Source organism: Notolepis coatsorum (assembly GCF_963971535.1).
Source record: "Notolepis coatsorum genome assembly, chromosome: 8".
NCBI lineage: Eukaryota > Metazoa > Chordata > Actinopteri > Aulopiformes > Paralepididae > Notolepis > Notolepis coatsorum.
In genome coordinates this window covers 52,938,390-52,961,550 of record NC_140172.1, presented here as the reverse complement: position 1 = coordinate 52,961,550, position 23,161 = coordinate 52,938,390, and the positions used below count along the sequence as shown (strand labels likewise).

Here is a 23,161-nt window from a genome sequence, read left to right as displayed (position 1 = left end):
TCACAGAGAGACAGGGAGACAGGGACAGGGGTTCCAGTGTTCGCAGTGGGCAGACAGAGAAGCAATAAATACATGTAATAAGAATATATATATCATATATATATTGTTATCTTGGGCCATCCCTGTCTGTGTGTGATGTCGTCTCCCTGTCTGGTTGCTATGTGTGATTATGTCTTCTGTGTTTAGGTTGGGTTATGCATAGTGTGTGTTGATTTTGTATTCTGGGTTTGCCTGGGTTCTACCAGGTGTTGCTCGTCACAATTAGTCAGTGTATTTAAGTGTGGATTTGTCATCACCTCCTCGTGGCGTCATTGTCTCCTCTACCCTCACTCTTGCTTGTACAGTACCTTGCCCGTCGTGCCTTCTTGTTCCTTGTGTCTTGTGAGTAGCTTATGTATTCCGTTTTCGTTCATCTTTGTTTTCCCGTGTCCTTCAGTGTTTTGTATTGTTTCGTCGTCCCAGTAAAGTCTGTATATATTTCCACGTATCCTGCTGTCTCTGCCTCCTCTCTTCCCTGTCTGCAAATTGCGTTCTCACCCTCACAGCACCCAAATCGTAACATAAAAGCCATTACACCATGTGCAGTCGTGGGTTGTGAGAATTAGACCATGCCTAGGAGGGTCTAACGACCACCTGGTCTAATTCTCACAACCCACTCTTGCGTGTGATGTAATGCTTTAATACATCCAACAAACTAACACATCCAACTGTCTCTCAACTAATACATCCAACAAACTAACACATCCAACTTTTCTTTGTTTTTGAACCTACTTTCTATAGAACTTCATTCTTAGATGCTTCTATAGAAAGTAGGTTAAAAAAAGTTTTCTTTGCCCTATAGGAGGGAATTTCTTTTTTAACCTACTTTCTATAGAAGCAGCTGGGAGGTGCACTGTTTTAAGTGAGCGTGGATTATTGAATTGATTGATTGATTGCAATTTTTATTACTGTCCGCCTTGTTTCCAACTGGTTAAGCTTGGCGACTCTTTCGGAGTCGCCATCTTTCGAAGTTAGTTATGCTTAGAGTTTGGAATCAGGGCTGTTGGTGGTCTAACGCCCTGCTCTAAAGACAAACTCTAAGCATAACCAACTTCGAAAGAGGGCGACTTCGAAAGAGTCGCCAAGCTTAACCAGTTGGAAACAAGGCAGACACTGACAGTAATAAAATTTGCAATCAATCAATCAATCAATTCAATAATCCACGCTCACTTAAAACAGCGCACCTCCCAGCTGCTTATAGAAAGTAGGTTAAAAAAAAAGAAAGAAAATGTGCAATTAATCAATCAATCAATCAATTTGCACGGTTTTTATTTTGTTCCACAATGACCCACTAATTACATAATCCAACATTGTGTAAGAAACGAACACATTCGCCGTGACAGAATCGTTTTTCATTTAGTCGTTATGACACTGTCAACATATACATTCGTAACGTTTATTGCCCGCCATCTTGCTTTCACTTCTAAAAACTCGCACGGCAGAGTGAGCGGAATTCGGTTGTGGGCGGGTCCTGGGACCAAGAGCGTGGGGTTATGACAAATACCCATGTGTAACTTGACTGTTTCAGCCAATCAGAATCGAGAAATTTGCATGCCATTGTATAAAAATGGAGAATAGCAAAGGGCCGAGGACAGAGCCTTGTGGGACACCGCATTGCACTGTGAAGGTCTCAGATGTTAAATCATTATAGGTGTGTTCTATCGGTTAAATAAGATTTAAACCAAGTGTAGCAACCTGAACATATGCCGATTATTCAGATGTGCTGACTTGCCTTTTATCTCCCCTTTGTGCACCAAGACATTCTAATTAGTTTCCACTGATATTCTCACGAATAATGACGCAAGCTCCTCCTCCTTCTATCGCTGGAATATGGGTAAAACTGGATCATATTCGATCCACCCAGTTCTCTTTATGTGGGGCTAGGTGGTGGGGCCAGCAGGGTGCGGCAGGTGGCAGGCGGAGCGTGGAGAGAAGCAAGCAACAAGGAAGAGGGAATCTCCTGGAGGTGAGGGGAGCAGGAAGGCCCTCTTCGGTGTGGGATGTAGCCATGAACAGTCGCAGCTACAACGGGAGGTGCTTTGGAATAGCCCCGTGAGAGAAGTGAGCCAGAGAGCCCCGCCGGAGCGAGTGACGGGTGACGAGACATACTTGCTAGTGACGGGTTATTCTAGAAGCATCCGTGATAGTGCGTGAGTAAGAGAAACTGACCCAAGGACTAACGTCCATAGATAGCGTGGTATAGTAGCAGTGTGGCCGGTATAGTTAGCATGCTGCTAACGGCTATATGGACTCCAGTATACCCCGGGCGCGAGGCGCTGAAGAGACCGGTGGTGTAGTCAGCCACATTGCGTGGCAGTATAACCGTATAGCAGAAGGGTGGGCAAGAGTATTGCTGCGCGCCAACCCAGCACCGGCTGTCAGCAGCCGTCTTCACCGGCGTTCTGCATCTGCTCTGCACCGGCTGTGTTCAGCCAGCACGGGAGTCGTCCCATCCAGCAGAGGTCGCCATCACACAGCACGCGCTCTCAGGCCACCACTGCCCCTGCTCCAGCCCCGCTTGCGGGCGCCCATGACGAGAGCGTTCGACGCCATCTTACTACCTGGACGGTGGTGACGCGGCGAGGCCGCCATTATGGTTGAGTACAAGAGGGCTTCGATGCTCTGGATCTATTACACAGTGTGCTGCGGCCTACGGGTGAAGCTAATGGTTGCTAACCATAGTCCACAGGGGTACCCCATACACATTACATGCCGGCATTAGCATAGGACTTTTGTTCGGGTACAGTGGGCCCACATTTTTTAGTTCTTTTGAGTGTGATAAAGTGTATGGTTTGATTGACTGTCATGCCTCTTAACTTCCCGTCTTGTTCCAACTGTTTCTCCCTGGGGTCGAAGGTATTATTGTATAAGTGCTATATATGTTATTATTCTAATTATTAGTAATTAGGAATAATGATAGTGTATGCCATTTGACTCATTGCAGTAATACTTGTCACGGCCCAGTATAATTAATACTAAACAACTAAGACAGGAATTGTTGTGTGTGCGTGTCCATTCCTGTGCCCAGTATTAACTCTTTTGGTGTGGGTAACGTATATATGATTGACCCCTTCCTACCCAACTCTCCCCTTTTCATTGTAAGGTTTCTAGTGGTCATCAAGGGAGGGTACTGCTTGCGGGAGGGACGAATCCATTTAGGCATATCAGTCACTAGGTGTGGGAGGGCCCACTGAGGTAATCAGGGAGGTGAGAGCGAGTTGGGGAGTACTGCTGACCGCCCCGGAGAGGCGAGGAGGACCAGAGTACCAAACCAGGTTGGTAAATCCCGGGCCCCATTCACTCCCACTACCGGGTCCCGGTTTGACGCTCCAGGCCCAAAGACGAGGGTGCAGTCAGACGGAGCTCTACTGTGTCCAGCTACCTTGTGACTGCCAGCAACCGTTCCCACGAAGCAGGGATAATCCACCCTGCTACACAAGCAAGTGCGTGACCCTGAATAATTTTTAATATTTAAATTTAAATTTAAATAGCATGTAACTCGAGTCTAGGACCATTTTAACCTATAATTGCTAATCTTACAAACTCTTGTGGCTGAATAATTAATTGAAACCTAATAGGTATTATTAGTTTGCAAATTGATCATAATTTTAATTAATTTCACGTTGTGGAAATAATATATATTTGCGCTAGAACACTGAAAGCGCAGGAGAGAGATGTTTTGTGTGCATGTGTTCTACTTCATTCTCCAATAGTCCAGGACCAGTGTAGCCTACAATTGCTAATCACAAACACTTGTGGGTGAATAATTAATTCAATCCTAATATATATGTGATTTAAATAAATCTATAATAAGCCAATTATTCATAAATGATTCCTCCTTACCCACCTTTTTAACAGCCCTCCTGTCATGATCCCAGACAGACTCCTGTTTGGGACAGTTGGAACAATGTGAACAGTGGCCTTCTGCTGCCCTCTGGCGGGCACCGTCAGATAGTGCACTCTATTATATATTTATGGCTAAATATGATTAATGTTATGTCCTTGTTCATGTTGTCTTGGCTCTCCCTTCCCTTGTTTGATGTCGGCGCGCTCTGAAGTCGGACTCTCTGTGTCTGGCCAGGCGCGCGATCCCGCTAGGAACCCGTGCGTGAAATTCGTGCGCGTTCTATGTGCCCGAGCCGTTAGCCTCTGCAGCTAACCAGGACCCTATTGCCAGCGTAGCTCCAGCAGTTATTACCCTAGCTTCCCCTACTGCTGGTTCAGGTCCTATAGCCAGCGTAGCACTTGCGGCTAGCAAGTCACAGAAGGCTAGCAAGTCTAAGAAGACTGGCACAACCCAGACAGCTAGCGTAGCTCCTACTGCTAGTTTGGTCCCTGCCACTAGTGTAGCCCCGGTAGCTACTCCCTTAGCCCCGGCTAGCATAGCCCCTGCAGCTAGCAGAAACTCAACTAACATGGGCCCCGCAGCTAGCACAACCCAGACAGCTAGAATCGCCCCTACAGCTAGTTTGGCCCCTGCCACTAGTGTAGCCCCGGTAGCTACTCCCTTAGTCCCGGCTAGCATAGCCACTGCAGCTAGCAGAAACTCAACTAACATGGGCCCCGCAGCTAGCACAACTCAGACAGCTAGCGTCGCCCCTACAGCTAGTTTGGCCCCTGCCACTAGTGTAGTTCCGGTAGCTACTCCCTTAGCCCCGGCTAGCGTATCTCTTGCAGTTAGCACAGTTCCGGCACCTAGCACTGCACAGGCAGCTAACCTAGCCTTCACCGTCAGCCTGGTTCCTGCTAGTGTAGCCCAGGCTGTCACTGTTCCTTCTCCGGCTCTTACGCCACGCCTCGCCACTAAGTCCGGCCCGGTCTCCATGTCCAGCCCAGCCTCTACGCCTGGTCCGGCTGCAACACCCGGTTCCGGCTCCTCGACTGGTCCTGGCTTCTCGACTGGTCCTGGCTCCTCGTCTGGTCCAGCCCTACGCTGTGGGTTGCGCCGTGGTCTACGACGTGGTCTGCGCCGTGGTATAAGTCGGGGTCCGCATCGAGGTCTACGCCGGAAGAAACCCCCGTCCGGGGTCCTGCACCCGGTTCCGAGGTCTGCACCTGGAGTGGTCCCCATCCGGGATCCTACTCCGGGGTCGTCGCCTTCGCACCTCCGTTCTGGTTCCCCTGGTCCGGTCCCGAGTCCTGCGCCTGGAGGGTCCCCCGTCCGGGGTCCGGCTCCGGATCTGTTACCCTCACCCCTTTGCTCCAGGTCCCCTGACCGGCCCTCTGTCCCCGTCCCCACCCCCCCTCACCGGGCCTCTGTCCCCGTCCCCACCCCCCCTCATCGGGCCTCTGTCCCTGTGTCCAGCCCCCCTCACCGGGCCTCTGTCCCCATCTTCGGGCCCCCTGGCCCTGTGCCCCGTTCACCTTTCTCCGGGCCACCCTTTGGTCCAGTTCCCCGGTCTCCCTGCTGCTATGCCCCTCCTGGGTTATTTTCTCGGGCTCCCGGACCCAGTTCTCCGGGTCCTCACCCTCAGTTCATTCCGGGCTCTCGGCCTCCCGCCTCGCCCGTTCCCGGACGATATTATCGGGCGTCTCGAAGCCGCCCATTCGGGGGGGGGGGGGGGGATATTGTCATGATCCCAGACAGTCCTGGGATCTGGGACAGTCCTGGGACAGTTGGAACAATGTGAACAGTGGCCTTCTGCTGCCATCTGGCAGGCACCGTCAGATAGTGCACTCTATTATATATTTATGGCTAAATATGATTAATGTTATGTCCTCGTTCATGTTGTCTTTGGCTCTCCCTTCCCTTGTTTGATGTCATCCTCCTGTCTGGTTGTTGTATTATGGTTATGCCTTTTGTGTCTAGTTTGGTGTATTCCTAGTGTGTTTCAGATTTAGCCTTTTTTTGTATTATTGCCTGGCCTCGCCAGATGTTAGTCATTTCAATCAGGGTTAGTATTTATACCTGCTTGTTTCTGACTTCCTTGTGGCGTGATTGTCTCCGTTCTACCCCGGTATCCTGTCGTGTCTCTGTTTATCATTTGTGAAGCTCCCTGTCTGCCGTTTACCCTGTATTTCCCTGTGAGTTTGTTCCTGTCTATTCTAGTCCTGTTTTCCAGCTCTGCTGGGGTTTGTTTACCCTTCACTATATCCTACTCCTTCGTCTCTGCCTCCTTTCTCTCGTTATCATTGTTCCGCATATTGGGTTCTCCTCACCTTCCCTCGCCACCCTTCGTAACACCTCCTTGTATTCATTGAAATGCCGAATGAACAGTACATAACATATTGCACAACATAGTGCATAACATATGAACATATTGCATAACATATGATTATATATTTAATAATAATAATCATTATACATATAGAGATATTTATGTTCAGTCACATCTGTGCAGTCCCACAGGGTTCTGTTTTGACCACTGCCGTACCAAATTAATTTGCACATCATATGAAATGATTCCAATGTGTTGCATGTGGAGATATAGCTGCATACACCACAGAGATCTCACAGGACAGAGTCACACATTGTGCTGCAGTAAATCTCCACCTACTGCAAAATGCACTCTACATTATTCCAAGATCTTCATGAGAACAAAATGAGTGCAGTCTACATTTCTGATATCTTTAATCAACATGAAATGCCATGTCCATATAGTAATATAAAATTAATCAAAATAACATGTGAAAAAGGCACTCAACCCCCCCAAAAACATTAAAACATTACAAACATTTGCAAACTAATTATAATCACTGTTTGCTTTGTAATTGCAAGATATAAGTTATTATTATACAAATTGTACACATTTATAAAATGATCTTATTATAAATAAAACAAACTTGAAATGCAGTCTAGACAAATCAGAACTGTTCAAATTGAGGTCCCCAAAAATCATCTCAAACAAGTCTATTGTTTTTCTTCCCCTTGATTTCTGGAGGAAAGGTTTGTGAGAATGTGAGTGACATCAACATCTTGGTTCTATACAGTAATGCTCTTTGAGACCAAGAGTACACATGATGTAGCAGTAGTGTACTGTGTTCAGTCTCCCTCAGTTCACTTCCCACTTTCTCACTTGCCTTGTTCACTGATTTGTTTAACAGTAATGTGAATTGCAGACAATAATCAGTATGTTTGCTATAAATTGTGTTTCTATTTTAGTGGACAAATTTAGGCCACATTTCTTGAGGCAATTCCTGCAGGCCAATTATTACTTCTGGTCCTATGGATGATACTACTGTGTTCTTGATATTTCAAGAAGCACCCAAGTTGGAATTCCGAGTAGGCGATTTCTCTGATTATGTCAAGTAAATTTCCCACATACAAATACCTGTGTGGTAATTCAACTTCATATATTTTGAGTGCTCAGAAACCAGACACACAAATGCCTCTTGCGTTTGTCTTGCTGGTCAGTAATGCCAGGTACATATATGCTAGCTATACATATCACAGACGGTCAAATTAACGTTCATTGAGATGAAATTGGGTCTTCCTTGGTAACATTATACCATAATTTCCTTTTACTCCTTTACAAAGTTTCAACAGTCTGCTGTATGGACACTGACATGTTGAATCTTAACATTCATATAATTATTTTATGATTTTATATTAAATTTAACATTACTTTGAATGAAATAAGATTTGAGCATCCAGAGAGCAGACAAGACTCTCCATTGACAAATTGTTTAAGAGCTATAGAATGCATCTGAGTAAGAAACATTTGATTATATAGCTAAGTGAACACCCCTCTAAAACCGACAATGTCACATGCTGTAACTCACTCACATAGTAACTCGCGGTTTGGCGCTGTGCCCCCTTGTGGTGGTCCACACAAGCATCCGCCTCACGTCACGTGCCGTCAAGACAACAGCAACACACAGCCAGCGGCGAGGCCAACACAACAAGTACCAATAGATGGAAATAAATCGGATCAAAATGTGTCAATAATTTTGTATGCCAAGCCACCAAGCTGAATGAACCAGCAACACACAGAAGCCTTGTGGAAAACGGCAATAGATATACATTAGCGCATGGCACAAATAACTTTTAACTATATCTATATAGATGTTATTATATATTTATGTTTACATTTAGTCAGATACCTGTAGTTGTCCAATAAAAAATAAAATAAAATACATAAAATTAAATTAAATGTTAAAGCATCTTTGTAACAGTCTTGAGTAATTGTATACAAGTGTTCTCAGTTGTACTAAATGTGCCAATATACTGTTTGTGAGGGCAATACTGTTGTTGTAACACTGTGGGGCACTCAAGCGCAAGGTGGAGGCACACGTTTGTGTCGTCACGGTAAACTGATAAAAAGGGTGTGTCCACCTGTTCAGTTCTCTACCTCTCTTATAGTAGCAGGTGCACGCTTCAGGTGTCTATGTCTAACTGAAAATAAACCAAGCCAAGAGGCTAAAGAGTTCATCGTCTCTCATCGACTCCTTTCCTGCGAATGCAACGTAGGAGAAGCTGCTATCCTTATCCTAACAAGTCTAATTGAATACATATTGAATTAAGTTAAAATATGTTGTCTCTTAGACGGCCTCCCTATGATAGTGTCCATGATATTGAGTAAAGCATGCTTCACCTCATGCACAATATAATTAGGTTGTTATAGTGCAAAATCTCTCTTGTACATTCTCTCCAAATCCAGCATATCACACCTACACATGTCTTTCACCCAACTGGTCTGACTACATGGTTACACAACAAAGTGATCCAGCATTCTGACATCAAAATCTTTAATTTGAAAATGAATGTTTTCACCACACTGCAGTTAAGTAAGCTATTAGAAACAATAACCCAATAACAAAAAGACGAAAGTCTTTCTCTGGTCTGCATCCCCTTAACAATTGTATGTATTGAGCTGTACTGTACTGTACCCATTCTGCAATCTGTTAATAAACTTTTCAATCAATCAATCAATTGTTGTCACTCTTTATCTACGACTATTCAGTTATAACCGTGACTTCCTGTAATACTGCCAAACACCTTTAACCAATAGCCCATATAAGGGTGCCCTAAGTACTTATGTATACTTAAAAATACTCCCAAAAGCTGAATAGATGTGATTGATCTCTTGTATACAGGCACAACAAAAACATGCCTATATAATGCAACACAACAAGTACAAACCAATCCTAGGTGCAAACACAGGATACAAAAGAGAAACCATATTCATTGTAACAGCTAAAATGCACCTCACTGAGGGTTCTCATTGGCCCCTCCCTGTGTCACTCCAATCTGCATCTTAATCGTTGTCAAATATCACTTTTAAGTAGGCCGTCATTCACTCAGTTTACTTCATTGCAAACTCTCCGATGACAGGTAAACTTGGTAATCCGTGAAACGTCCTTCACAAATGTTCCCGTCTTTATAGTCCTATAGGTTTGAACATTCCACAACTCTTAAGTGCATCAGATCTGCCTTTCCCACTCTACCTGCTGGAAAACATATTACTGTATTTAGAGGTTGAATGATGAACAGTCACCAATACGCATCGCCCACTGGTCCCATTATAATTTGGGAGAAAATTCCCACTTCCTTGAGGCTTGTTTTTCTCCCCCTTCACCTGTGTGGCCCTGTTGTGTTGTTATCTAGCACACAGGGAGCGACAAAAGAGTCCTTCACCCCGTTCTCATGAGGGAGGTAGCCAAGTGAGTTCTAGAGGACATCAGGAGAGCTCAGTATTACAGTATCTCTCCCAAGCTGGGAGCTCTCCCCCCTCTGCGCACACCAGCAGGTATGACTCATTCCTCACCTGGGGCAGTCGCACCTGGGCAGGGAAATTGAGAGAGAGAGATGAGATGAGAAGGAGAGGAAGTGATAGGCAATGAAGGTGCTCACACTAAAACGTAGCCTCTATAGGCAGCTCATTCTTCAACAGTGGTGGAAGAAGTACACAGTTCCTTTACTTAAGTCTTCCATTCAAAATTATACTAAGTAAAAGTAGAGAAGTATTTGATATTGAATGTACTAAGTATCAAAAGTAAAAGCACTCATTCTACATGATGTTTGTGTATTCCAGTGCTTGGTAGCGTTCAAGCCTTGATCCATTGAACTCTAAAGGTTATGTTAAGCGGTAACATAACATAACTGTCCAGATATGCTGCTCTGATTAAAGGTTATATTAAAGTGGTATGTGGTCCAGTTATGCTGCTCTGTTACTTTCCACCACTGTTCTTTAATGTATGGCTGTGTTGTGTATAAATATATACTGATCTTGATAAAAAAGAATACATTTAAAAGATATAACAGAAATGGCGGCTGATTGGCGCAGTGGGCAAGGCGCTCGCCTCTAACGCAGGATACGCTGGGTTCGAGCCCAGCTATCGGCGTTGCTACCGGCTGGCCGGTTGTTCATACTAACACAATTGGCAAGTGTTAGAGGGTGGGAAAGCCGGTGGGTGTGGATTGGACGTTGTGGACAGCGACTCCTACAGGTCGGTTTGGTGACGCCGGTGCGACGGAAGCAGGAAGTGACGGGGGCAGCGTGAGCCTCCCATGCGTTACTCCTCGCCACTGAGAGTTCGAGCTGCTGCGGTGAAAAGATGCGACATGCTGCCTCCTCGTGTACCGGAGGGGACACGTGATGCAAGGCTTCTGTCCTCACTACAGCCGACCAGTGGGAGGCATAGTCTAGCAACGATCAAGACAGGGGAGGGAAGAATTGGATATACGAAATTGGGATGGGAGAAAAATAGAAAATGGGGAGAAAAGGTGGATAAAAAAAATAAAGATATAACAGAATTTTACAGTGTGCTCCATGTTTGTTTATGGTAAGTAGAGGAAGTGAACATTAAGGATTGAGACAGTCAAGAAGAAGACAACACAATGAAGATACTCCATACCCGGTGAAACAGGAGCAGGTGGCGGTGTCGAGGGATCACTAGCGGGTAATGACAGGCAGGGGGAGCTCTTTCCTGTAAGAGAGTTCAGTCGGGCTGGTGAACATCCTGAGGCTGGTACCTCATCACCTCTCAGAAGCCTAATCCATTTAGCCATAGAGGTCCTTTTCAGTATAAAAGTATTTTGCACTTATATTTAAGTATGCATTCTACATGATGTTTGCATATTCCAGTGCTTGGGAGTGTTCAACCCTTGATCCATTGACCTATAAAGGTTATGTTAAAGTGGTATGTGGTCCAGTTATGCTACAGTTAGCATAAGTCAAGACGTCAAGAAGAAGACAATAACAGAGCACAATGAAGATACTTCTCTGGATCCAACAAATACATATAATAGTGAATACTGTATATGAGTAAATATTCCTCCATACCTGGTGAAACAGGAGCAGGTGGCGTTGTTGAGGGATCACTAGCGGGTACTGACAGGCAGGGGGAGCTCTTTCCTGTAAGACATTTCAGTCGGGCGGTCAACATTCATAGTGAAGTGGACACCACCCCATCCTGATGCTGGTAGTGGTACCATAGATATATATCACTAGATGACTCACCCGTGCTGCTGGCCAACGGAGACCGACATTGCCACATGGCGGCCATCTTGCGTGGGTGGAGCACGCCCACTCATAATATGCATGTACTATTGAAATAACCATAGCTTGCAAAATTTTCAATCGTTTGGTTTGTTAAAAACGTCAGAGATGGGGCGGTCAGGTGGCGTAGCAGAGATTGTGTTCGTCACCAAACGCCGGAGACGCTGGATTCGCCTGTTCGAATCCAGCTCACAGCTCCGGCGTTGTAACGAGCTTGGCTGGCCGTTCACACTAATACAATTGGCAGTATTAGAGGGTGGGAAAGCTGGAGGGGTGGGTCCGGGTCGTTGTAAACAGCGACTCCTACAGTTCGGTCGGGGCGCCTGCTCAGCGCGGATAGGATCTAAGGGGGGTAGTGTGATCCTTCCACACGTTACACCCTCTCAGTGAGAGTCCGCGCTGCCAGGTGAAAAGAAGCGGTTGATTGGCTAGACGTGTGTCGGAGGAAGCACGTGGTAGCCTCCACTCTCCCAGACCGACTGTGGGGGGTAAGTGCGCAGCGACCAGGAAGGGGATTGGGAATTGGCATAACGACTAACATTGGGATGGGAGAAAATCGGAGGAAAAAGGAGGGGGAAAAAGATAATAAAAATAAAAAAAAAAACGTCAGAGATGTAGTTATCATACTGCATACTTATAATGGACTTTGATATAAAAAATGCTTCCAAGCAAGAATCATAGCCACCCTAATAACATTTGTAATAAACCAAACCGTCAAGATTTCAGCGAGTTAAGAGTATTTTTGTTTGTGCAGATCATCACATTAAAGCAGTCGTCCACTCAAGCAAGATGACCACCGGTTAACTACGCGCGAGACTCTGCCTTGAGCCATCTAGTGTATATATCTATGGCTGGTACCACATCACCTCTCAGAAGCCTAATCCATTTAGCCATAGAGGACTGTTCAGTATAAAAGTATTCTGCACTAATATTTTCACAAATATGTCACATGAGGGCCAAAATACCTTTTTTGTCTGTTAAAAATAAAACATAAAGCACAATTATGGAAATGATTATTTTATTATTATTATTTGTATTATTATTATTATTATTATTATTATTATTATTTTCTATTACATAACTACTCATGAGGTCTCATCTGGGACATAATACATCACACTGAGGCTTTACTTTTATATGCGGCTGTAATTTAGGTTCGATTAGTGTCAATGTTGATGGTAAACAACGTCATTTCTGGTAGTTTTGTACCTCACACATTCAATTGGCGCAGCTACAAGAATACTGAAAAAAGGATATGATCAACTAAAAATGGTATATTTCAACTGTAAATATTAACTCAACTCTGTCTGATCACCCCCCCCCCCCCCCCCCCCCCCCACCAAAAAGGAAAGAAGAAAAGTGGCACCAGTATGAACAAGGCAGGCAGGACTTCACCTCTATTTACAGTAGGTTGGCAATGGGCGTCATAAGACATATTATATTTGCCCCTCTGTTTTCATAACATACACATCCATCCTCCGTAAGGCTTAGCAAGCCTGACACTAATGCTACTAACACATGACAAGAAAATTTATTTCCACAAATGAATTCAGTCAGTCATCATGTTACATGCGCTCTTAAGTGCCTTTTCTCATCTCAAGCAGACAGGGAGAGTATGAAAGTGGAGTAAAGATAGGCTTACATTCCCTGGAGAGTCCACACAGTGGGCAGGCAGAGAAAGAGACGATGGGCAGATACTCAGCTCTGTGATTGGAGGAGAAAGAGGTACATCAGAGCCAGCGACATTGCGGTGGCACTGCTGCTGTTGCAGGCATTCAGCCTGGTGGTGCACAGCTGACCGGCCAAGTTTGTAAATACACAAGGAAAAGGACAGAACCAAAACAACACACATTTTCAGTGATGAAAGGAGCGTTTTTGCGTGAGTGAATAGGAATGAGAGGAGAGTGAGAGACAGAGAGCGAGAGAGAAAGGGTGATGATGAAGATTAGGCGATTGAAGTAAGCCATAGACTTTTGTGTTGAGGAGCAACATCTTTGCGTTTCCACATGCTGTTGCACTAATAATAGGAGTTGTGTTCCTCAAATAATATACTGCGGTGATCCATCCGGCAACGTGCCTCCCGAGCAACAGGGAACACCTCTTAACACTGTATATTTTAACAGCTCATGACACCGTATTGATTTATGGAAATGGACGTTCAGTGCTCCTGCATACCACAGCTATTCTTAGCGTGGATATTTATCACCAGGTTCTGGCCGAGGCCTCCAACATAAACAGATGCTGCTGTGGACTGTGCCGCTGCTCTGTTTACTCAGAGGGGCTAATATTGTCTGGAACTCCTTCCATCTCACATTTATGTTGTTTTTATGAAGCAGAGCTGTAAAGTAGTCCTGGGCTTGTAGGCGATGGGACGGATGCCTACGTGATTAGGTAATATTGTGCAAATACCTGGCATTCTGAAAACAGCCCAAGCATGTTAAAGGTATCTGACCAAGTGGGCCAATTTGGTAATAGCAACATGTTTCAAAGAAGCCACATGCTGTACCTATGGCCCTGACTTCAGATGAACATGGTTTCCTGTGTAGTCAACACTTTTCCCCATCAATTCAGACGTTTGGCAATTGCCTCTGTGGTAGACTACAAAACACTTCTCTAATTGTTTTTTGTCATGTCATAGCAGTATTTATGGATGATACAATGATCTAACGATGTACTGTTTTATGCTATAGTCCATGCTCTAGAAGCCCAACTGTTATTGCACAGAGAACTTTGACATCGAGAGTGTTTTATAGCGTTATTGTTGTACTGTGTTACGATACTTAGTCATCTCTCTGACTTGCAAGGACTGTACATGCAACATGAAAGGCAAGTCTATTCAACTTGATGTCTGAAGCTGTTGGATTATGGTCACTGCCAATGCATGTTAGTGCAATTGACCTGCCCCAACCCCGGTTTGAGATAAATTCTTGATAGGTTTGATCAATCAACTAATCAATCAATCACATTCACTGCTCCTCAGCCCAAATCGTCTCAGGTGCTCCTACATTGGACGGGCGCAGGTATGTGTCGAGCGATTTTGCAGGTCAAAGTTGAACAAATTTGAACTCTTGACTAAGCAAGTGAGGCAGCATTTCTTTGGAATGGAAGGTGAACGGTGTTCCACACTTTTGTGTGGTTTTGAATGGTGGTGAATGAGAGAAAAAACATTTGTTCATATTTGACCACAGCCTTAGGCTGGTGGAGTGGATGATTATGAGAGGGTTGGTGATAATGGGATGGAGGAAGCACAATTGTTGCATCTCTTGCCTGTCTCCTTGGGGACTTTCAAGTCCTGAAGTTCTGTCCTTAGTCTCTCCATCTCCTTTTCCAGATCACAGTATCTCCTCTCTGATTCCTCTAACCGTCTGGTGATTAGAGAAGATAATGTAATTTATACAACAGTTAGTTACAACCAAGTAATTTGATTGGACAAGAGGCATTCCATGATATTCAGTGTAAGAGAGTGGGACTTTTATCTATATGTATCCGCCACACAGGTGTTCTATTAATAGCCATTAATTAGTCATCAGAATCACACATGACACCCAAGCGACAGTCAGTGTCACCAAACTCTTATTTCACTGGTTGCACAACAAATGGAAGTATCCAGATGAATGTACGTGATTAAACAGCTAGCCAGTGGTAATTGTGTAAACCTAGCGCTAACTATACAAAGTAGCTAGCCGGTGGTAAAGTGTGTAGACCTATTGTTAACTATACAAAGTAGCTAGCCAGTGGTAACGTGTGTAAACCTAACGTTAACTATACATAGTAGCTACTAGCTAGCCAGTGGTAACATGTGTAGACCTAACGTTAACTATACAAAGTAGCTAGCCAGTTAACTGTGGGAACATGTGTAAACCTAACGTTAACTATACAAAGTAGCTAGCCAGTGGTAACGTGTGTAGACTTAACGTTAACTATACAAAGTAGCTAGCCAGTGGTAACGTGTGTAGACCTAACGTTAACTATACAAAGTAGCTAGCCAGTGGTAACGTGTGGAGACCTACCATTAACATAAGGTTATGTATATAACCAAGTTCTATGAATTCTGGTGACGCTCAGCATCAGTCTGCACTGACTTCACTTCGTGCACGTGCACTGAATAAAAAACTCCACAATGTACCTTTACATACCAACATTCGTCTGGCCACACCCCTATCCGCTTACCTTCATAAGCAGGTGTGTGGTCACCTACTCGCCTCCTTCCCAAACTTTCACCACAAGGCGAGATCAAGGGCCGCAGCGCCGTCCTGACGCTGAGCGTCACCAGCATTCATAGAACTTGGTTATATACATAACCTTACGTTCTATTTCATTCTGGCCTCCGCTCAGCGTCAGTCTGCACAAGAGGAGCTGAGCGGAAGCCAGAAGCTCGACAAATGTACCCCGCTGAGGCCCCCCACAACCATCAGACCGGGGAGGACTGAGCCCCCCGACCCTCCCTAATGGAGGGATACCCTCCCTATTGGAGGACGGGAGGGAGACGGATCTGACCGTGCGAAGAGGAACTCAAGCAACTCAACGCACAGGGTGAGCAGATCGTGGCTTGACCCCACGAATACGCACACGCACAACCCGCATGCCACCAGGGAACGAACGGAAGGAACAACCCTCGTTACTGCCCCCAAAATCCCGGGGTCAAGAGCAAACTCAACCCCGTGGCAAGGCTGTAGCAGCGGAGCACGAAGGAAGACCCAGACCCACTGAAGGGACTGGATCCCCTGGAAAAAGGGGGGGCCTGAAGAGGTCAATGACGCCAGGCATCAAGACCCCACCAGGCGGTCACTTAGTGACACCGCCCCCCACATCGCCAGCGTATTCGGACAGGGCCCCTCCAAGAGCGGGCCCTTTCCCCCCAATAGTACACCGCCTGGCACACTGACCCTGCAACACAGGCAGCCAGCATGGCCGTAAAGCATTCAAAAGGTTAACCAACGGAAGCAGGCAGCGCACCGGGGAAACCAGGCAGCAGGCTGTAGACCCGAGCCTGGAGCACTGCGGACGAGACAGGTGCCAAAGGGGTCAACTGAAAACAGCCCCGCTGGCGGAAGGGGCGTATGCTGGCGGTGTTGCGCACCATGACAAAGCCTCCATAAAAAAAAACCCACCCAGAGGGGTCGAGGCAGAGAAGGCTGACACGATTGGCAGACATCATGAACGTGCAGGGGCACACTCAACCGGGTAACCCGGGAGTTGACTCTGTTCCAACACACCAGGGAATCAACCACCCTCTTGGTACCACATACGGTGGTTGTTCCTATAACCCCTCAAGAAAAAAGTGGTTATCCCAGGCCTACGGTTTCAACGAAACATTACTTCGGACCGGGCCCGGCGGCTCGGGAAGCACACAGGGTTACCAGAGGAGGTCCAGAAGACCACCCCAACAGCCCCCTCTTCGCCATGCGTGAGAGAGGAGCGAAAGAAAGGAGAACCAGCCCCTTATAATAGTGCCAGGTACAACGTGTACCCAACAAAGGGTCTCCATAACCAGGGCCGCCTGGGAGAAATGCGAGGCCCTGTGCGAGATTTAAACGCGAACCCCCCCCCCCCCCCCCCCCTAAAAGGTAAAAAAAAATATATATATATATATAATTTTTTTTTTTTTTTCCCATACAGTCAACATATTCTTAAATAATAGCGCTGCCCGAGGCTGGGCATGATACAGTCAACATATAGCAAGAGAGAGAGCGAGAGAGAGCTCCCGTTCTACAGTCAATATACAGTGTTATCGCTGCACAGACCCGGCAATGCCCCTGACCCTCCACCAGAGCAAGGCCAGAGAGAGAGAGATAGAGAGAGAGCATGTCTGTTTGTGTGTGTGTTAGAGAGAGAGCATGTATATGTGTGTTAGAAAGAGAGAGAAATATATAGAGAGAGAGCTTGTCATTTTGCGTGTTAGAGAGAGATATAGAGCATGTCTGTGTGTTAGAAAGAGAGAGAGAGAGAGAGAGCATGTGTGTTTGTGTGTTAGAGAGAGAGCATGTCTGTGTGTGTGTGTGTGTTAGAGAGAGAGCATGTGTGTTTGTGTGTTAGAGAGAGAGAGCATGTCTGTGTGTGTGTGTTAGAGAGAGAGCATGTATGAGAGAGATAAGCAAAGATGAGCCCCTAAAGGATATTCAACTTTTAATGGAAGAACAAAACAGAAGGAAAAGATAACTTCACAAAGGCAACATGAATATACATAGATCCAAAAGGACAAAGATCAACACTTAAATCCAAAGAGAAGAGGGTCTATACCAGAGAAAACAAAGTAGCAAGGAGCCAATGGCCGACATCAGCTAAATAGGCTAACTGCAAATAGAGTAGCCAGGTACTGACACCAGGCCACACACAGCTTTGGCCAACGCTACCCAAGCTACACAAACGACCAAGACAATTCACACACAGCACATGTCGTATCTCCAAATGTTGTGAAGTAACATATGTTTTGCCTAGAAAAAAACATCGTTATTAACAAAACATTCGGGAGGGGAAGGAAGGAAGAGTGGGGTAATGTCCAATGGACATCTTACCTGCACCAAGGAACGCAGGGCGAAAGGCCGCAACACAGGTCTCCACGTTGACGAAAGGCCTCTCGCTGGCGGGACAAAAAGAAGCTATGGCCGGGGCCTTGTCATGGTGCAGGCCCGACTACATCTTCTGTCAAAGATGATGTCGTAGTCAGAGTGCCAGGGCCTGCTATTCTCACGGCTAATGTCAATGGTCGTAGCACAAGCTAACAGCTAACTCTAGGCTAACTGATAGCATCAAGCTAACGTTCCCAGCCGAGCGAAAACGAGCAGCTAACGTCGTAGCTAAACAGCTAACTGGCTAACAGTTAGCTCAACCCGGCTATCGCTAACCACTGGCTAACGCAGAAGCAAGCTATGCGGCTACCACTGAAAAACTGTACAACGTGAGAAAAGCAATACAGGCCAATACTTCAGACAGCCGCTGTGTTTTCCTCTTCTCATCCGAAGAGGGAAGGGAAAAAGAAGGCAATACACGTCCCACTACAGAGTGGTGTTTACCATAGCGGTGCCGGCAACAAGTCCCTCGCGGACTATAGCCGACTTGAGCATGGAGATATTCTCATAATGAAACATCAAGCTCACCTCCCTCGCACCAGGTGCTGACACCAGGCCACACACCGTTAGCTACTACAACAGCTAGCCGGCCCGTTTGGCTCCCGAGAGAGAGAGAGAGATATATCCACGGCGGGAATAGAATAGAGTGCATTAGAAACTCACCAAACGTCCAAGAGGATGGAGACAACCGCGTGGAGTTGACGAAGTTCATCTGCCGAATGACCGTCCTCTTCATCTTGGCATAACAATGCTGCACACGCTCTCTCTAGGTTAGCTAACGCTAGTTAGCCTTTAGCTAAGCTAGCTACTAGCCGACATCATCATGGCTATCCCGACTGAACCACACGTTAGCACTCAATATTATAACGTAGCTAAAGCTAACTAGCTGTCCCTGCCTTTAGCCGGGATGGCTAGCCTGACTGAACTGTCTAACATGCAACAACTTTCATCTTCAGTCCATCTGCCGAATGACCGTCCTCTTCGTTTTGGCTGGCATAACTAAGCATAACCTCCAAAGCTGCACGCGCGAAATAGTCAAACGCAGCTGACGCACGCCGGCGTACACATGATGTAACCCCTCCCTTCTTGAAACCAATAGTATGTCTGCTGCAGCCTGCAGAGCCCCAGAGCTCCAATAGAGAATAGTGCAGAGCCGCAGAGCCAGGAACATTCTACAAACGTGTCTAATGTGAAATATATAAGCATATAAGCAAAACTAGATTTTAGGTCTGTGATGAAAAAGGGCCTCGCGGGAAGGGGGGCCTCACAATTTTTTTTTTTTTAATTTTAAATTTTTTTTTGCGAGGCCCCCCTTCCCGCGAGGCCCTGTGCGACCGCACTGCTCGCACACCCCCTGTGGCGGCCCTGTCCATAACGCCTAACCCTGTGACACCCGGGCCGACCCGGCATTTTTCCCCCCGAAAAAAGCACAAGTCCCTCAGGGTACCAGAACAGCAGATCTGCATCCCCAGCGGACAACGGGTTAACTGACCTGGACCAGCGCGACCAGAACCAGTCCCGTGCCCTAACCACACCGACATGCCCACTCCAGGAGAGGGGGCAGGTATGCGTGTTGATCTAAAACATGAAAAGAGGGCTCCACCCAGACGGTCCTATTTATACCGCGCTCAGTGGCCCACCCCAAGGGCATGAGACCCCTCTACCTATGTTCTGATCTATTCCGTTAACATCCCCCAGATATGAACGAGAATCCGTCGAGACCCAGTAACAGGCTCTCGGAAGAAGAAAAAATCCCCCATCCCAGTTGCCCTATAAAAACGCTGTTTTAATAACTAGAGATGTTCCGATACCATTTTTTCCTTTCCGATCCGATTCCGATACCTAAGCTTTGGGTATCGGCCGATACCGATACTTATCCGATACCAGTGCATACATAAAAAAAAAAAAAAACAATATTATATAATTTTTTTATAAATATAATTATTTTTTTTTTTTAACAAATACTGTTTTATATATACTGTTTTTTAGTCATAACTAGAAAGTAATGGTATTTATTCAACAACAGGTGATTGTATAGATTTGTATTAGTATCATTAATCAATGAGTATGGGGCTTCAGCACTGCAGATATACCCTACTCCAATGATCCACACGGACATTATACGTTGCTGCACTCGCTACCCACTGGCTCTGCAGATATACCCTACTCAGTCTGTCTACAAGGCTCCGTTCAGTAGCAGTCGTATCTGTTGTGATTTTTGCACAATAAATATTCAACATTCTCTTTTGAGACTCCGCCTCAGACTCTTATCATTTGGCACTAAAAGCTAAACATTGTCGCCGATATGGCTGTCCGCAACATGTCATTAATTGTGTACGCGACGTGCAATTGTGCAATGACGACGTTACCGTTAGCTAGCATGAGCTACCGGTATATGGGAAGACCATAGAAGACTGTAACGTTACTGGTGACATTGTGATTTAACTTGGAATACTCCTTTGCCAACTTGCTGTACTTTGCTTGCAGGTCTGCAGCCATTATTGCTGGATTATATGAATAGCCCCAACTTTAGCCAAGGTAATGTTAAAGCTAGCTTTCGGTTAGCTGACGCTAATAACACCAGCCACCAAGCGAACCCATGAGCTCTCCGTCAACACCGCTCTGTCGGGACGATGACATTTAAGAAAGTATCTGCTGTTAAAATGACAAATGGCATTGACACTTTAATCGATTAAGCACACGTTTGTTTTATAATGCTTACTCAACAGACCACAGTGTTGTTGATAAATTACGTCATATGGTATCGGAGCGCAGCATTAGAGGGTACTCGCCGATACCGATACCAGCATTTTAGCCAGTATCGGCGGCTTTTCCGATACCAGTATCGGTATCGGAACAACTCTGAGCAACCAAGGCGTACTAGCCTCCTGCATAATTCTTAACAGAAACACCCCGAGCCAGTACTATCTATGCGTCGGGACCCAAAACATATCAATGGACAGTCTAACCAGACCCCACATTGATCCTTCAAGGCGCCTGGGAGAACGACAAGAAGGTTGTCGTGCTTCATATTCTCCACTCTTTTTTATTAAAAAAGAAAGAAACACCGACTGACATGAATCCCACGTGACGCAGCCGAGGGTAATTTTTTTTTACATTTTTACATCCCGCCACCCTCACCACAGAGGAGAGACGGAACTCCTCAGAGAGACTGCCCACGTGAGCCATAGAGTGAAATGTCACGGTAACATTGAGTCATGTGACCAACCGACTCAAGTTACACGTATATCGAGCGTAGTAGAACAGTAAGTTCCTACGCTCTGCCCCGACAACTTGACAACAACAGACCCTACATACGGGTCTAAACTCACAGAAGCCGTCGTCCAATAGATACGTGCCTAGTGACGTTTGCTATGACGGGGGGAAACCCAAGACTCAATCGCCTGTGATAGGTGCGGAGTCTGGGAAACCCTTCCCCCCCCCCCCCGTGTCAAGCTGCCTAACAGCTTGACCCTGACCGAATGAAAAGAGAGTCCCAGAAACCCCCTGACCAATCAGAAGAGGGAAGGAGGGGTTTATCCGGTACCCCCTCGCAAGCCCAACCCTCGCATATGACAACAACAACAGCCATATGATACCTTCAGTAGCAATGTCAATGAATAGCGCAAGCTAATTCAATGCACGCTAGCCACAGACACATCTGTGAACAGGGTTTATAGCAAGGTCAAGTTGTGTATGTGTGAACCCGACACCCTATGTTGTATATTAGTACACTGCACAGTATTGTATATTGTATGGTAACTACGTCTACGAACATTGTACATATGTCTAAACTGAACACTGTGACCTCTTTTTTACTTCTAATTTTTACTATGTTTTTATTTCATACTTATCTTGTCATGCACAGTCTCTGGAGCGCAACAGTAAGAAGCATTTTGTACAAAAGTATTCTGTACTTCTGTATGACAACTATTAAAGAAACTTGAAACTTGAAACTTGAAGACACAGAAAATCTGATAGAGAGAGAGAGCGGCTGAGCCGTGATACGTTTTCATACGAGCATTACTGCAAACCAACACAATAGTGTTGCAGCTCAATATCACTGTTTAAGCAACAGAGCACACAACTAACCTCTACCTTTATGTGAAGATTCAGGTCGAGGCAGAAAAAACCCTTTTTCAACCGAGTGTAGGCTGCAGGCCTTGCTTAAGCTCTAACATGAAAGTAAAGTCTAGCCCTCCTATCAAACCCATACTAGCGAGAGATTCACACGTTGCATCCCCATCATATGTTTGGTGAATAAACACACAGTTTGTTAACAAAAAATAGGAGGGACTCTTTATTTTTCAACAAAATCATAGTGGGGCCGGGAAGGGAACAGGGGGGGACCACAGAAGGAAAAAGTCAATGAACTTAGCGACGCCTGCCACGAGCCGCTCTGGGTTTTCCACCCCGTGGAGCTCCGGAGGGACGGTAAACGATCGGCGGCTGGTCTCGACGATCCCTACCGTCACCTCCGGGCGTAGATGGGCCGGCTGCAGTGGCAGAGGCGCCCTCTCTCCTCCTGCCCTTCTTCGCCGAAAGTCCAGCAGTGGCGGTGGTAGCAGCGGCGGCCACGGCGGAGGAACCTCGACGACGCGGCGGCCGTCTGACTCCACCGGCAACATCGGGAGGGGGGAAATGAGGCTGGAGCACGGAGCGCTCCTCCTGCATCTCCCTGCAGGTTGAGGTCATCAGCTGCAGTGCCGACCCGAATAGTCCAGCCTCGGAGAGGGGTGCCGTCAGAAGTGGAGTCCTCTTCTTCTCCGGCACACGCGCCTGCTCCAGCCAAAGGTGGCGCTGGATCAGAGTGGCCAGGGCGCGCACTTTCCCAGTGGCTATAGCCTGCGGCTGAATCAGATGCAGGATGGCTCCTGCCGACTGGGCGAGCTGATCATGTTGTAAATCAGTCAGCTCCGTGCCGCCCGTCAATATCCCGGACATGAATCTCGCCAGCTGTGCGATGTTGGAAGTGGCAGCTAGAGATTGTGTCCCGGAGATAAATGACTGGTCACTCCAAAACGCCAACCGCCTCGCCGATTTCCCTTGGGGAACCAGCTTCCGTAACGGCTCCCACACCACCTCAGGACAAAGGAGCGCCGCCATCGGCCT

General features: G+C 46.3%; 1 protein-coding gene across 1 annotated transcript in view; it reads right to left on the bottom strand.

The window, feature by feature from the left end:
- Window positions 1–6,637: 6,637 nt before the first annotated feature.
- dmpk (DM1 protein kinase) overlaps window positions 6,638–23,161 on the bottom strand; it is a 64,421-nt gene continuing 47,897 nt past the window's right edge. The window contains exons 12-16 of the mRNA XM_084320820.1: window positions 14,748–14,845; window positions 13,123–13,184; window positions 11,265–11,336; window positions 10,837–10,908; window positions 6,638–9,761 (exon numbers count right to left, since the gene is read on the bottom strand). Of these exons, the coding sequence (XP_084176946.1) occupies window positions 9,660–9,761; window positions 10,837–10,908; window positions 11,265–11,336; window positions 13,123–13,184; window positions 14,748–14,845 (406 nt within the window). The 3' untranslated portion in view covers window positions 6,638–9,659. The remainder of the gene's footprint in view (window positions 9,762–10,836; window positions 10,909–11,264; window positions 11,337–13,122; window positions 13,185–14,747; window positions 14,846–23,161) is intronic.